Below are 17,921 nucleotides of genomic sequence, written 5' to 3' on the forward strand. Positions count from 1 at the left end.
TTTGAAATACTTAAAGTGTACAAATTTCCTACTTGGAATATTGATAATGTTCTAGGACTTTCTGGACAGTTCTTTGTATATATTTTCCAAGCTAACAAGTATTGGTGTGTACTGTGCAGCCTCCATAAAAGGAGTATGACGACAGACAAAAAGATATTCTTTCTTGTGCGATAGAAATCAGATAATAATGACATCTTCTATATTTTATTTTTGGCAAAAGTACAGTCAGAAAAACACACATTTAAAATAATCCTAGGGGCACCTGGCTGGCTCAGTTGGGTAAGTATCCTACTCCTGGTTTCCGCTCAGGTCATGATCTCTTGGTTCGTGAGATAGAGCCCTGTGTTGAGCTCTTGCGCTGTCAGTGCAGAGCCTGCTTGGGCTTCTCTCTCTCCTCTCTCTGCCCCTCCCCTACTCGCACTCGCTCTCTCAAAATTAATAAATAAACTATATATCTCTCTTCCCCTCCCTTGCTCACACTCGCACTCACTCTCTCAAAATAAATATAGTTTAAAAAATAAAATAAAATAAAATAAAATAATTCTATANGCATATATGTATGTGTACAAATGTCAAAAGTTTGATACTGTATCCTAACTGAAATAAAAAATATTCCAGAGTAGAAGAAAGAAAAGACACAGTACCATTAACGCTTTATTTCTGTTGTTTAATTTATGAACTCCTTAGAGAATATTTAAATGTTATACTCTCAAAAGTTAAAAAATTTTCAGAAGAAAGAAGGTAATAAATGTCTGGGAAATAAAGGCATTCCTAAGTTTGGTAAGATTTTAGCTTTGTCCTCTATTATGATACAGGTTAAAAACATATTATACAGGGGTGCCTGGGTGGCTTAGTCAGTTGGGCATCTGACTTTCGCTTAGGTCATGATCTCGCGGTTCGTGGGTTCGAGCCCCGCGTCGGGCTCTGTGCTGACTGCCAGCTCAGAGCCTGGAGCCTGTTTCAGTCTGTGACTCCCTCTCTCTCTGACCCTCCCCTGCTCACGCTGTCTCTCTCTCTCTCTCTCTCTCCTAGAAATAAAAATATTTAAAAAAAAAAATACAACAATTTTTCTAACTTTAATATTTATAGGTACAAATCACCGTTCAGTAGTAGTTCTTCCAAGTTATCAGGATTTCGAGCAAGTTGCAAAATTAAAGCAGAACCCCGAACTTTGTCAGGAATATCTTCATATAGTAACTCTATGTATTCATCCATGTCATTGATGTTAGCCACTTCATCAATCTGAAAGAAAGGAAGAGGACATACTCCTAAAGAACAATGATGTCCAACAAAGGCACTGCCAAGGAATGATATTGTGTGGTCAATATACCGCCCTTTTAATAACAGACAAGTTTTCAAAGGACTCATAGTAGACAGGAGGAAATTAGACCTCTGGGTGCTAGGACTCCAATACAAAAGTGGTTCCACCACATGAAAACAGGATGTACATAACCTCTAAAATTGGTCTATTAATATAAACTATCCTAAATGTAATGCAAAATAATTTGTATCTACTACAGAAGGTTAAATAGTATTTCAAAACATACTGGAATAAGAATATTTAAACATTTCAAAATGTACTTATCAAAATAAATTATATCTAAAAAACATGCCACTAACTTTTGCTGTATGAAACACTCATCGGCTACTTTTTCTAGGTGCTTCTAGCTTCAATAAAATTTCCACATCTATTTAATGTTATTCTATGAATTACTGATGGGAAAAGGCAACAACGTTACAATCAATCAGTTCTCTGTTAGATCAGAATACAGTCTTACCTCCATTCCTTCAAAAGGAGGTGGATCTTTAGGCTTGCTCGGTTTTTCTTTTTTTTCTGTAAAAAGATTTTTTATTTCCAAATGAGAAGAACTAGGTTTTTAGAGTTTCTGGGTAATTTTTATTTTCAGTAGATGAGTTTAATTATAGCTAAGCTGGGGATCTTAAAACTGACCAGTTTTTAAAATAATCTTTTTTCCAATAAATAATTTTAAATGTTCATCTATAATCTATCTGTTTTAATGAGATATCAAGGAGAGTATCGATGAATAAAATCTATAAATAATCCCAAAGCTATGTTATTCAGCAATTTTAATTTCTCCTAAGTTAACTTTACGGGTAGGTAAATCACCAGACTTGCCAACAAGAAGCAAAACAGTCCCCTCCTGATTCACATTTAAGGTGGGAATAGGGAAATCAATAAGGCAAAGATACATTAATGAGCTGAATATTATAAAAAATAAAATGAAAAAATCACTTACAGTAATGAATCACATAAATATTACTTTTGAGACTGATGGATGTGGGGGGGAGGGGGGGAGGGGCATAGAGGAGGACACTTATGGGGATGAGCACTGAGTGTTATGTGGAAACTAATTTGACAATAAACTATTTGTAAAAAAAAAAAAAAAATATTACTTTTGAGGGTCAAGGTTTCTGGTTTGAAATAGTGAATACCAAGTAAAAAAGTTAAAAAAATGGAATTTTTAAAATAAGTGTGTATTTAACATGGTAATAGCATTTCTTATGTCTCCAAACATTAATATCTATATAATCTATCCATGTATGTTGACATGAAAACTTCCTCACATTCATTTAATTTCTGGGGAAGAAGGTGAGATGACTGATGTACCTTGAAAACTCCCAGGGCTTTATTAGTAAAGATATTTTAATATAAATTCATTTGGGATTATATTAATTAGGCATAAGGAAAGATCAATTTTAACTCTATTATACTCAAAATAAGTACATACACACCTTATAAGAGTACAGGATTTGTTTTGCTCACTTTGAACTTATTTAACTTATTGAAGAAATTCTCTCTCATCATTTGCAGATATCTTAAAGGGAATATTCTATCATGAAACATTTAATAAAAGTGCTTCTTGGCAAAATTTTCCTCATAGCAGTAATTATTAATAATTAACAATTATACATTGAGTGCCAGTTACGTAGTTGGACACAAGTTCAAACTGCTTACTTTTGCTTTTAAATACATTCATGATCACTTAACTCATTCAAAAATATATACTGATCATACAATATATGTTGGATAATATATGAGGGTTAACTAATATAGTAAAAGGGTATATTAGAAAAAAAGCTTTTTATTTACTATGGATGAAGAGAAAAGACTGGTTAATTTAAAATATCATAACACATTTTCTCTCATTTTTTTTCTACTTACTATAATCAAAACTTAAGCATTTATAAATATTTCAAAGGCACCATATTTTAGAACTCACCAATGGTGAAAGCCATGTGAACCTAATCAGTACCATGAAGTAGAATAACTAAACATTCAATAATCTGAGATGACTTTCCATTGAAATGTCTGTGTTTTTATTTTGTTTCATATTTGGTTTAGATTATTTGATGATGTTTTCTAAAAATAATTGCTTAGTTCTAATATTTTAATGACTTGGTTCTTTATGAGGAAATTGAAGACAAAAGAATGGCAACAATGAAGACATTAAGGAACAAAAAAGTATTATTTTCTTAAGAAAGATTCATAAGAAACAATGAAACCTGGCCATGTGTAGCAACATGGATGGACCTTGAGGGTGTTATGCTGAGCGAAATAAGTCAGGCAGAGAAGGACAAATATCATATGTTTGCACGTATAGGAGGATTAGGAGGAACTTGACGGAGGAACAAGGGGGAGAAGAAGGGAGGAAATGGTAGGGGAGAGGGAGAGAGGCAAACCATGAGAGACTCTTGAATGCTGACAAAAACTGAGGACTGATGGATGTGGGGGGGAGGGGAGATGGGCATAGAGAAGGACACTTGTGGGGATGAGCACTGGGTGTTATGTGGAAACTAATTTGACAATAAACTATTTGTAAAAAAAAAAAAAGAAAGATTCATAAAACTTGTATCTTTAGGATAGTCTGAAGCATATGACATATATTTTAACATTTAAATATTTGAGTAATCTATTCAAATTATAAATTGTCAATAAGACATTTAGAAAACATAAATCTAGTTGGGTTAGGGAAAATAGATTTTTCTGCCCCAAATTCTTTTTATTATTCTAGAATATGACAGACATTTGCATTTTCATTCCTTATTTCAGCACATGTGTACACATACAAACATACATACACACCACAGTATGAAATAGAAACAGATAATTTTTTCTGTGGAAGCATCTAATATAAAGCCTGGTATGGGAAAAACTAATAGGTTTATTCTTTCATTTGTTTACTTATACACAGCACTGGAAAAATAAAATAAAACAGTAACAAAAATAAACCCCTACCAGTCAAATATCAAAAGCACGAACTATATAAACAACTCTGGTTATACATTAAAAAATGAGAAATTCAGGGCTCCTGGGTGGCTCAATCAGTTAAGTATCTGACTTTGGCTCAGCTCACAATCTTACAGTTTGTGGGTTCAAGCCCCGCGTCAGGCTCTGTGCTGACAGCTCAGGGCCTAGAGCCTGCTTCGGATTCTGTGTCTCCCTCTCTCTCTGCCCCTTCCCCACTTGTACTCTGTCTTTCTCTGTCTCTCAGAAATAAACACACATTAAAAAAAAATTTTTTTTTAAGTGAGAAATTCTACTTACCTTTTCCTGACAATGAATCACGGCGGTTCTGTAGGTAGTACAACAGCTGTTCTACCTCATTTAGTTTTGAGGGATGGATAAGTTTACATTCTTCAACTACCTTCCGGGCCAGGGAAGTTATATCTGTGTTGGCATTGAGACTCTTAAGACGAATACTGTGAACATATCAGGATTTTCCAACTCAGGTATTATCAAAGTAGGTGATAACTTAAACAATACTTTTTAAAACTTAAAAAATAGCTTACAAAGCATTTAAAGGTATCTGACATTTTTTAGTAAAATATAATAAAATATTAGATATGATTAGGTTTAGAAAAATGCAAAGAAATGATTTCTTTGACCTGTACAAATGAGATAACAAAAGGAACATAAAATCTATAGCTGACTCTTCTAGGGAGGACAGCACATCCAGAGACTTTGTTTTAAAATAGTCTTTCTGGGGGCGCGTGGGTGGCTCTGTTGGTTAAGCATCTGACTCTTGATTTCTACTCAGGTCATGATCTCACAGGTTGTGCACACTNTTAGGGAGGACAGCACATCCAGAGACTGTTTTAAAATAGTCTTTCTGGGGGCGTGTGGGTGGCTCTGTTGGTTAAGCATCTGACTCTTGATTTCTACTCAGGTCATGATCTCACAGGTTGTGCACACTGGCAGTGCAGGACCTACTCGGGATTTCTCCCTCTCCCTCTCTGTGCCCTGCCTCATGCACTTTGTCTCTCAGAAATAACTTTATTAACTTCAAACAAACAAAGACGTGTTAAAGAACTAAGAACTAAATCTCTCGCCTGAAATGTGGATATCTGAGGTTCTAAAAGCAAAGACTCTAATCAGCTAGCTTTTCTTTGGAAGTCAAATTAATAAACTCTCAATGGGTGCCTGGGTGGCTCAGTCAGTTAAGCATCTAACTGCAGCTCAGGTCATGATCTCATGGTTCATTGGTTCAAGCCCCACAATGGGCCCTGTGCTAACAGTCTGGAGTCTGGAGCCTGCTTCAGATTCTATGTCTCCCTCTCTCCTTACCCCTCCCCCACTCGTCCTCTGTCTCTCTCTCTCTCAAAAATAAACAAACATTAAAAAAATAATAAGATCTCAAGAGATTTTCACATGTTCCCAAAATGTTTAAACAAAATGTTTAAAACTCAGGCAGTACTCACAACACATTAATGAAAGAGAGAATGTGTAAAAGGACACAATGTAAGTATTATGTGTCCATATGTGTATTTTTCTTCAATTTAGTGAATTATCCAAGGACTTAGTTATTTTAATTTTTTTAATGTTTATTTATTTGAAATGGGTGTGGTAGTGGGGATTGGAGGTCAGGCAGAGAGAGAGGGAGACACAGAATCCAAAGCAGGCTCCAGGCTCTGAGCTACCAGCACAGAGCCAGAGACAGGGCTCAAACCCACTAACTGTGAGATCATGACCTGAGCCAACGTCGGACACTCAACCGGCTAAACCACCCAGGTGCCCCAAGGACTTAGTTATTTTATTTTATTTATTTATTTATTTTTAGGACTTAGTTATTTTAATGAATTATCTGTGCAATTTAATTTTCTAACACAAAAAAAGAAGACAGATTAGGGATCTTACTAAGATATTAGGCAACTTTTCTTTACAGGTTGCTATACAGCAATTGGAGCACTATTAAAACTTGAAGCCAAACCATTCTTGATTTGTGGGTGGCCATCCTGTGCAATGTAGGATGTTTACTTAGCAGCACCCTGACCTCTATCCACTAGATTGTCAATAGGATCCCTCCAGTTAAATCCACCAAAATTGTTCCCAGGCATTGCCAAATGTTCTCTAGGGGGAAAAATCACAACCACTCAAAAAGTTGAGAACCACTGCTATATATTTAAAATACAGTGCTTTGGGGGCAGCTGGGTGGCTCAGTGAGTTGAGTATCCAACTTTGGCTCAAATCATGGTCTGGCAGTTTGTGAGTTCAAGCCCCGTGCTGAGCTCTGGGCTGCCAGCTCAGAACCTAGAGCCTGCTTCAGATTCTGTGTCTCCTTCTGTCTCTCCCCCACTCTCTCTCTCTCTGTCTCTGTCTCTCAAAAATAAATAAACATTATGTAAATTAAATACAGTACTTTTCAGTGTGCTATATCACCAAAACATACTAACATTCTTTTTAATTAGTTAAAACTCTTTTTACTTAGTTCTCAAATCAATTTTTTTTTCTTTTTATGGAAGGAGAGAAGAAGATTGGGAGAGAACACTAGGTGATCTCAGACCTTCTCTCCTCCACAATACTGTGAAAGGAGGGCAAGACAATCACCAGCACAAGTATAGAATAATGAAAAAGGCCAGTTCCCAAGGGCTGCTGAAAGTATTACCTAAGTAGGAAGGAAAGTAAAGGATGTCAGGAGATGTAACCTCAATTCATTAAGTCAGAAAATGCTCATTTTATTGCTAACATCTTTCACAGGGGTAGACTTTTAAGGAATGAATTCAAAGTACATGTCCCATTTGGGAATTCTGGAACTCATACTATTTGCTACAATTCCAGGAAAAAAGAAGAATACAGACAGGATCCCCTAAAATAGAAATTTCCTAAATTAAACTAAAAAGCTTCACATAAACCTATCTTTTATTACTGATTTCACAAGGTGTAGTAGTTTATATTCTATTATAAGCATTATATGCATGACCTTCTCTGGAACACATATATGCTGAATTTATAGTTTAATACAGTCTCTGCTTCACTAAGATGATATACACCTAGAAGAATGCCATAACCATTTCTAATCTATGCATATTTAAATTGCATCAAATTTCTACACAGTTTATATGAAATTCGCCAATTTCAAAATGTGCACAAATGAAGAAAACTTACATCTTTTGGCATTCCTTTCGTTCTCCCAACATGGGATCACCCATTTCTCCAAGAATGGTAGCTTCCACTTCATACTGAACAATGAGTGCTTTTTCTGATGGATGTACATCAATATTTCCTCCTTTAACTTTCCTATAATATAAAATAAAAACAGACATAGGTAGATTAAAAACTCACAAAATGTCTATGTTTTTTATCTAGTTTTTAGTTCTAAAGGCATGTGGGTTGGATTAATATATGCATTTAAATTAGATTTACTTTTGACTTAGACCAAGAAATAACTCTTTTTCTCCAACTCTGTAAACTCTGTACTATACGTCTTGATCTTACAGAAAGTATCTTGATAAATAGCTATACCTGGGGAAAAATACATTTACACAAAGAATCATGCTGATATTAAAAGCAAGTGAATAAAACAAGATTTTTGGAGAGAATAACCTCAAACAAAAATCATTAATTCAAAACCAAAGATAGCTGCCCCAAAATTCGTATTTAAAAAAAAACAAAAACAAACCTGCCTAACAATTAGCCCATTAACTGTATCACACAATGACATGAAATTATCTAAACCACAAGATTTATTATGTATTATCTTACATAAATATATACATTACAGCAGTGAAATCTTCAAATCACTCAAATTACATAACAAAAAGACATTTAGAGGTTATGTTTTATAGACCTGCATCTTTAAATTATAGTGTTTATTAGTAATTTCCATAGGATGGTTCTATATACCTCATCCCCCCAAGCTTCTAAAGTTATACAATGAATCTTTAATTATAGTAAACAATGACAGATTAATCACTACTTGTCACTCAACCACATTAGAAGGTGATAAAACAAGTGATATTAAAAGAGATTAAGCAATGAGAACAAGAAAAATTTCTGACTATAATCACAGTTGGCTAGTAGGGTATTTTAGCTTGACAAGAAGGAACAGAAATATGACAATATCTTAAATTAATTCTAATAATCACTCAAAGTTGTTCCTTTACTTAGAAATAAATGCCCTATTATGTATATTTTCATGTAATTTTTAAAATGATCTTTTCATCAGAATTATTTACAAAATATGGAATCTGTATTGAAACCACGACTACGAGTCAAGTATAGAGATAGAGTAGGAAATCAAATACAATGCTAAAGTCTAGGTAGGTCAGCAACCAAACTGACAGTAAGATGTACAGAAAAAAGCTTGTGAGGAATTAAAGCAGCTAGAAACCAGGCAGGCCTGCAAAAATAATTAGGAAATTAGGTATACACACATATTCTAAATAGGATGGTACAGATTCTGAAAGGCAGGATAAATGGATACAAGCTGAGGCTAGCAATAAAAAACTAATGAAATCACAGGAATCAAAATAACTAAGTAAGAAAAGTAAGAAAGAAAGATATAAAGAAGAAAAAAAGATGTACTATAGCAATCATTACAGAAACTCTCCTAATTATAGAACAAACTAGTTACATGTTTCCTGATAAGATGGAGAACAATCCCATTCGTGAATTTCCTATACAGAAGGGGGGAACAGTGTATCCAATTGAATGAAGACAATCATAAGGATAAAACACAAGTGCAGAGCCCAAGAGTAGTCTCCTACCACCACTTGCATAGTCAGTCTTTCACAAAGGAACAGGTGAGGTAAAGCATAATTGTCTTCTGGTCTGACATCGTGTGTTTCTCAAAGAAATCAAATTGATCAAAGAATCTCACCAATCTTTTCTTGTTTTTGTTTGCTTTTTTTGTGTGCATGTGTGTTTTAAAAGACTGTTCATTAAAATTTTTAATAGCTTCTTTATCACTAAAGCAAGTTATGTTTTTATAGGAAAAGTAGAACACAGAAATTGCAAAGAAAAAAATAAACTCAAACACCTAGAAGAAACCAATTGTTACAATTTTAGCACATATACATTCAGATTTTTTTTATCCGTGTATAAATAATAGAGTGGCAGCTCTAAAATTTCTTTATAGGAGAGGATTAAGGGTAGCAATTTGGTAGGGTTGAAACTACATTGAATAGCACTTTACATAAGAGTAATACAAGTTATTAATTGCTTATACAATGTGAGGGCTGATGGAAATTATGGATAAACCCTTTGCCTGTTCTCCCCAGCACTGTGGCTGAATATGTAAAATACATATATTAAAACTAATCTCATATTATACTGTTTAGTAACACATTTAAAACTTACTATGGGGGTGCCTGGGTGACTCAGTGGATTAAGCATCTGACTCTGGATTTGGGCTTAGGTCCTGAACTCAACAGTTCATGAGACTGAGCGCCACCTCAGGCTCTGCAATGACCGTGTGGAGCCTGCTTGGGATTCTCTCTGTCTGTCTCTCTCTGTCTCTCCCTCTGCCTCTCCCCACTCTAATGCATGCATCCGCACTCTATCAAAATAAGTAAATATTTAAAAAAGAAGAAAACCTGTACAAAGATTTGTTTAGCTAAACTCACCAAGAAAAAAAGAGGATTCAAATAAAATCATAAACAAAAGAGGAAACATTTACAACTGATTACACAGAAATACAAAGAATCACAAGAAAATTAATTATACACCAACAAATTTAAAAACAGAAGAAATGGGTAGAATCCTAAAACCATACAATATGCTAAGATTAAATCATAAAGAAACAGAAAATATGAACAGACCAATTACTAGTAAGGGATTGAATCAGTAAAAAAAAAAAAAATGTCCCAACAAAACAAAAGTCCATACTCAACAGCTTCATGGGTTAATGCTATCAAATATTCAAAAAATTAATGACAATCATTCTCAAACTCTCCCAAAAAACAGAACAGGAAGGAAAACTTACAAACTCATTTTATAAGGCCAGCATTACTGTGACACCAAAACCAGACAAGGATACCACAAAAAAATTACAGGCTAATACCCAAAAGGACCATAGATGCAAAAATCAACAAAACACTAGCAAACCAAACTCAAGTTTACATTAAAATTATCATACATCATGATCAAGTGGGATTTGAGGCCTGCAAGGTTGGTTCAATCAATGGAAATCAATCAATGATACACTATATTAACATAATGAAGTATAAAAGCCATATGATCATCTCAACAAATGCATAAAACATTTGACAATGTTCAATATCCATTTATGATAAAAACTGCCAACAAAGTGAATATATAGGGAATGTACCACAACACAATAAACGCCATATATAATAAACACACAACTAACACCATACTCGACAGTGAAAACTTAAAAGCTTTCCTCAAACATCAGGAACAAGGCAAGGATGCCCACTCTTAACTATTTCTTTTCAACATAGTATTGGAAGCCCTAGCCAGAGTAATTTGTCAAGAAAAAGAAATAACAAGCATCCAAATCTAAAAGCAAGAAGTAAAACTTCCACTATTTGCAGATGACATGATATTATTATAGAGAAAACTCTAAAGAGCCCCCAGGAAAAAAAAAAAAAANAAAGAAAAAAAAAAAAAAAAAAGAACTGGAGCTAATAAACTCAAGAAAGTTGCAGGTTAAAAAAAAAAAAACCAACATTAAAAATCAGTTGCATTTCCATACACTAATAATGAACTATCTTAAGAGAAATTAAGAAAATATTCCCATTTACTATTAAAAAAATCTAAAAATAAATTTAATCAAGAAGGTAAAAGACCTATACCCTGAAAACTATACAATATTGACGAATGAAAATGAACACAACACAAATAAATGAAAAGATATTCCAAGCTTATGGACTGGAAGAATTAATACTGATAAAATGTCCATACCACCCAAAGCAACTACAAATTCAATGCAATCCCTATCAAAATCCCAGTGGCCTTTTTTCACATAAATTGAACAATCATAAAATTTGTGGTGCGCCTGGGTGGCTCAGTTGGTTAAGCGTCTGACTTCGGCTAAGGTCATTATCTCACAGTTCGTGGGTTCAAGCCCCACGTTGGGCTCTATGCTGACAGCTATCTCGGAGCCTGGAGCCTGTCTTCAGATTCTGTTTCTCCCTCTCTCTCTGACCCTCCACTGCTCACGCTGTCTCTCTCTCTCTAAGAAATAAATTAAAAAACATTTAAAAAATTCATTAAAAAATCTGTATGGAGCCACAAAAGACCCTGAATAGTCAAAGCAATATTGAGAAAGAAGAACAAAGCTACGGGCCTCACATTTTCTGGCTTCAAAATATATTACAAAGTTACAGTAATCAAAACAGTGTGGTATTTGCATAAAAATAGACACATACATTAACAGAATACAGAGCCCAGAAATAAACCAACACATATATGGCCATTTAATTCACAAAAAAGGAGCCAACAATACACAACAGGGAAGGACAGTCTCTTTAATAATGTTTAAAAAACTGGACAGCTACATGCAAAAGAATGAAACTGGACCATTATCTTATACCATTTACAAAAATTAATTAAAAATGTATTAGAGTTGACCATAAGACCTAAACCATAAAACTCCTAGAAGAAAAAAAGGGCAGTAAGCTTCTCACCATAGATCTTGGCAATTATTTTGACACAAATGCAAAGGCTGTAAAAACAAGAATAAATAAGTGGGACTAAGTCAAAATAAATACCTTCTGCCCAGCAAAAGAAACAAAAATGAGAAGGCAACCTATTAAGTGGGAGGCTGTGTCTGAGAATGGGTTAATATCTAAAACATACAAAGAGCTCANTATCTCTACTTATAAATGAAATGCAAATCAAATCCACAATGAGATATCACCTCATCCTGTTAAAATGTGCTAAAATGGCTATTATCAAAAAGACAAGAAACAGCAAGTGTTGGAAAGGATGTGGAGAAAAGGGACCCCTTGTACACTGTTGGTGGGAATGTAAATCAATGCAGCTACCATGGAAAATCGTATAGAGGTTTTCAAAATACTGAACATAGACCTATCATATGATCCAGCAAACCTATTTCTGAGTATTTATCCAAAGGAACTAACTCAAAAAGATATACAGTACACACCCTTATGTTCACTGCAGTATTACTTATAATAGCCGATACAGAGAAGCAACCTAAGGGTCCATCAAAAGAAAACATGGTATATGTATGTGTATATGTGTGAAATCTTGCCATTTGTGACAAAACATGGAATAGACCTTGAAGACATTATGCTATATGAAATAAGCCAGAGAGAGAGAACAAATTCTTTATGATCTCATTTGTATGTGGAATCTAAGAACAAAACAAATCAAACTCACAGATAAAACAGATAGGTAGTTGCCAAAGGTGGCAGGTGGGCAAAACAGGTGAAGGTGGTCAAAGGTACAAATTTCCAGTTATAAAATAAATAAGTTCTGGGCGCCTGGTTGGCTCAGTCAGTTAAGTATCCAACTACTGATTTCAGCTCAGGTCATGATCTCATAGTTGTGAGATTGGGCCCCACATCGCACTAAGCGTGGAGCCTGCTTAAGATTCTCTTCCTCTCTTCCTCTGCCCTTCTTCCCCATTTCTGCACTACTCTATCTCTCTCAAAAATAAAATAAAATAAAATAAATAAAATAAATTAAAATAAGGCCTGGGCTATAATGTACAGCATGGTGACAATAGTTACTAACACTGTATTGTACACTTGAAAATTGCTAAGAGACTAAATCTTAAAAGTCCTCATCATAAGAAAAAAGTTATTTCTATATGGTAATGGATGTTAACTAGACTTATTGTGGTGATCATTTCACAATATATGCAAATACATATAAATCATTATGATATGACCTGAAACTAATATAATGTTATATGTCAATTATAGCTCAATAAAAAGATTTCAAATCAATAACTTGATTTTACACTTTAAGGAAGCAGAAAAAGAATAAATTAAACTCCATGCTTGTAGAAGGTAGAAAATCATAGAGAGATTTAAAAAAAATAGAGAAAACATATGCAAAATTAAAAAATCAAAAGTTGCTTCTTTGAAAAATTCACAAAATTGGCAAATCTTTAGTTAAGAAAAAAGAGATTAAGACTGCAATCACTACAGCTCGATATTAAAATGGGATACTACTGACCTTATGGAGATAAAATGAATACTATAAACAATTATAAACCAATAAATTAGATAATCTAGATGAAATGGACCAGTTCTTAGAAATACACAAACAGCATAAAGTCAAAAGAAACAGAAATTCTGAATAGACCTATAGTAAATAAAGAAATTCAATCAGCGATCACAACTTCCAAACAAAGAAAAGTCCAGGATCAGATGGCTTCACTTCTTAAACTCCTCCAAAAAATAGACCTGATTCTATGAGGTCAGCATTACTCTGTTACCAAAGTGAGACAAACACATCACAAAAATAGAATATCTCTTATAAGTATCTTATATAAAGAGATGGAAATCAATATCCTTTATGAACATAGATGCAAAAGTCCTCAAAATACTAACACTATCCAGCAACATATTAAAAGGATTACAAGCCAAGACCAAGTAGGTTCTATTCTAGGAATACAAGGAAGTTATACATATGAAAAACAATGTAATATGCCACATTAATAGGATGAAGAAAAACGTACATTATTATTCCAATTGATGCAGAAAAAGCATTTGACAAAACCTAACGCCCTTTCAAATAAAAGCATTCAATAAATTAGGAATCCAAGAAAAGGGCATATACGAAAAACCTACAGCTAATGATATACTCAATGGTACAAGAATAAAAGCTTTCCCTTAAGAATAAGTATGTGTACTTTCATCCACTTTTTTTAAAGTTTATTTATTTATTTTGAGAGAGAGAAGAGAAAGAGAGCATAAGCATGGAAGAGGCACAGAGAGAGGTCAGCAATCCAACAATTCTATACATTACTCAGCTTTCGTCTATAAGTATACTCTTTAATTCCTATTATCTATTTCACCTACATCCTCTCTGGTAACCATCAGTTTGCTCTCTATATTTAAGCGTCTTTCTCGATTTGCCTCTTTTCCTTTGTTCATTTGTTTTGTTTCTTAAATTCCACATATAAGAGAAATCATATAGTATTTGTCTCTCTCTGACTTATTTCACTTAGTATTATACTCTCTAGATCCATCAATGATGTTGCAAATGGCAAGACTTCATTCTTTTTTATGACTGAATATTTTATTATAGATACGCCTATATAATATTATATATACACACATACATATAATATTCTATATACACACATATATATAGTACACCTAAATATATATACCACCTCTTCTTTATCCATTCATCTATCGGTGGACATTAGGGCTGCTTCCATAATTTGGCTATTATAAATAATGTTGCAATAAACACAGAGTGCATCTATCCCTTTGAATTAGTGTTTTTGTATTTTTTGGATAAATACCTAACACTGCAATTACTGGATCTTAGGGTAGTTCTATTTTTAACTTTTTGAGGGATTTCCATACTGTCTTCACAGTGGCTAAACCAATTTGCATTCCCAAAAAAAGTGCACGTTTCCTTTTTTACACATCCTTACCAACACCTGTTGTTTCCATGATTTTCATTTCAGTCATTCTAACAGGTGTGAGATGATAGCATATTGTAGTTTTGATTTGCATTTTCCTGATAATGAGTGATGAGCATCTTTTGATGTGTCTATTGGCCTTTTGCATATCTTCCTTGGAGAAATGTCTGTTCATGTTTTCTATCCATTTTAAATTATTTATGTATTTTAGATACTAACCCTTTATTGGATTGTTTCCTTTGCTACACGTTTATTTTGCTACATTTTTAATACTTGGCTGAGTGACTTTTACGTGGTAGAATTTCAAACAACTATTGAAGGAATGGATGCCATTTACTCTTAAAATCCTTCAATGGTTCCCCACTGCTTTTACAAGTCTCAATTCCTTACTATGGCTCCTAAGAACAGTATGATTTGGCCCATTTTTCTTTGTTTGCTCATTTTTATTCCATTTAATAACTATTTAGTGAGTACTTATTTCCAGGAATTGTATTGTGTGCTGAGGATACAATGAGAAGATAGATAGTTCCTTAGGCTTTTGAAGCTTATAGACAGCAGGGAAAAAAAAAAAACCAATAACAATATAGTAATAAGAGGAGGTAAAGACAAAGTATTAGGTATCATGAGAACCTAGCAGATATATCTGACCTGGATTGTGGACAGTGGGATGAAAAAAAGGCAGCTCTGGAAAGACTTTTTGAAAAACGTGACATTTAAGCAAAAATAGGAAAAATGAGGGGTGAGCTGGGTGAAGAATGGGGCAAGTTCCAAACAATGGGAAGGGCATTTGGAACCAAACACTGAAACCCAGATATCTAAAAGAAGTTATTTCTGTAAGGCTCAAGTATAAAATTATTGGGGGCAGGAGGGAAGCAGAGAGACAGCTGAAAAGGTAGGTGCTCTAACTGTAAAAGCAATGGAGGGATGCTTGGCTTGCTCAATGGGAAGAGCACATGACTCTTGATCTCAGGATCGTGATTTTGAGCCCCACGTTGAGTATGGAGATTGTTTAAATACTTTTAAAAAGTAAAAATAAAAGCAATGGAAAGCCATCAGAGAGTTTTAAGAGGAGGCAAATAAAATCACAAATAATTGTCTCTTTTTGTGTATATCTGATTGAAACATAAGGATGTCTGTTTAATCATTTCTCCAGTGACCAGAACAATGCTAGGCATATACTAGGTATTTTGTAAGTACTCATTAAGTTCTACTGAATCAAAAAAAAAAAAAAAATTAAACTGTATTTGATTCTATAATCTACCACACATTTAAACATAGACTAGAAATTCCCCAGTGATAACTACAATGAAACCACTGAAATTGACTAATTAAAATTAGACTGAATCAATGAGACTGAAAACGATGCTGTCCTGTTCGAAACAAAATCTAAAAGGAAAGATATTACAAAAGAAATACATATATGTGATCATTATCAAAGAACCAATAATTAAAATGGAGGTTTCTGCCAGACATCATAAACCATCAGACATGTATGATTGCATGTAGAAATATCAGCTGCATATTTCTAATCTGAAAGCAAGCAATGTCAACTTTTCATTTCCTTATACTGTCAAAATTAGGCAAAAGTGAAAAGTGTGTATTTCAACCTTTCCAAGTTCTAATCTTATTTTACTTCAAACATTACAGTGACTTGTTTGGTTTTCTTTTTTTAACTTTAGATAACATGGCTTTTAAAAGAATAGGTTGAGAATTATGTCTTAGGGTCCATATAGGTACAAGAATCTAATAAAAACTATATTTTGGCACAGTGTATTACACTAAAATAAACTGATGGTATAATAGTGGCTCTTTATGTAGAAGAATCTTGAATCTGAAGTTGAAAGACAATTTATTTTCTTCTGTCACAAAATTTTCAATCAAGGTATTTTAATATGATCAATGTAGCCAAAATTCAGTGAGGAAATAAATACTGACTATATACTAGTTATGATTACATATTCCTATAAAAATATACCGATAAAGCCTAGTTATTTGACAGTTTCAGATATATTCATATACAATGAGAAAGGCAGGCAATACATACTTCAGTCTTGCAAAGACAGTGCAGTCGGTTGTATGACTTGACAATTGTTTGAATACCTTTTAAGAATCGATTAAAGTTTAGATCTTCCTGTGACGATTAAGGCCATCCCAAGCCAGGATAAATATATTCAGTAAAAGCATATTATGACTTTAAATTATGACTTGAAATAATGCCACCACATTACACGGCATATATATTTTACCTTTTAAAAGTATTTTAATATTTGGTCTGCATATTTCTTATAAAGTAGTATTTGTCCTATAAATAAGGAAACAGTGTCCAAAAAAAAAAAAAAAAATACAGGTGACTTTCCCTGTGTGTTATACCCTATCCCTAACAGTGACTTAACTAAAACTGGAGAGTCCTACTTAAGATTGTTTTCTATTGGATCACTGCTAACTCTTGGTCCAATGACAGGCATCCTTTTTCATCAGGGATGATCTTATCTTTGACAGGAGTCAAATAATCCCAAAAGATACAATTTTCTTTAAAGAGTACAAGATTTGGTACTACAAATCTTGTTAAACTAAAGAAATTATGGCCTGTTCCAGGACAAGCTCCTGCACAAACCTCTTGATAATTATCAACCTCCTACAAAAATTATACTGTATACATGGCAGTCAAAAGGATGAAATGATTGAGGAAAGCAGAAGCAGGCTGGAAGGAAGTCTTCCAGCCCAGCCTCCCATAAACGAAAAGCCACTTCTCTCTTTATCGTTTCAAAACCCGACGGCAGTGAACTCCAAACAGGAGACAGAGAGAAGCAGCACAAGAAGACTTCATTCTCAGGCTCCCATGGGACTTCTTCTAGTAGGGAAAAATGGGGAGTCCAAGTCGGAAGGTGGGGGTAAGGAAGACGCGGTTTACACAGCCCTTCACCCCTCTCCTGAGATGGACGCAGCAAGGAAACCATCTTCAATGCTGTCAGGGTCCCTCCCAGCCAGGTAAGAGGCTGGGGAGCCTCGCATCCCCGAACGGCCCTCTTTTCCCCAGTGCTCCTTTTCCCTTTCCTTTCCGTGACGCCCCCCCCCCCACCCCGCCTCCCC

The 17,921-nt window shown here is 34.3% G+C and overlaps 1 protein-coding gene across 3 annotated transcripts in view; it reads right to left on the minus strand.

Moving 5' to 3' along the window:
• The window catches only part of KIFAP3 (kinesin associated protein 3), a 160,376-nt gene that overhangs the window by 130,180 nt on the left and 12,275 nt on the right, over positions 1 to 17,921 (minus strand). For all 3 annotated transcript variants that reach the window (XR_013338972.1, XM_077779883.1, XM_077779884.1), the window contains 4 exons: positions 7,406 to 7,537; positions 4,568 to 4,722; positions 1,779 to 1,834; positions 1,101 to 1,242 (listed from right to left, as the gene is read on the minus strand). Coding sequence is in view for 2 of the 3 variants with exons in the window: in XM_077779883.1 (XP_077636009.1) it covers positions 1,101 to 1,242; positions 1,779 to 1,834; positions 4,568 to 4,722; positions 7,406 to 7,537 (485 nt within the window). In the remaining variant the exon portion in view is untranslated. The remainder of the gene's footprint in view (positions 1 to 1,100; positions 1,243 to 1,778; positions 1,835 to 4,567; positions 4,723 to 7,405; positions 7,538 to 17,921) is intronic.

The sequence above is a fragment of the Crocuta crocuta genome, unplaced genomic scaffold, assembly GCF_008692635.1.
Source record: "Crocuta crocuta isolate KB4526 unplaced genomic scaffold, BGI_CrCroc_1.0 scaffold322, whole genome shotgun sequence".
NCBI lineage: Eukaryota > Metazoa > Chordata > Mammalia > Carnivora > Hyaenidae > Crocuta > Crocuta crocuta.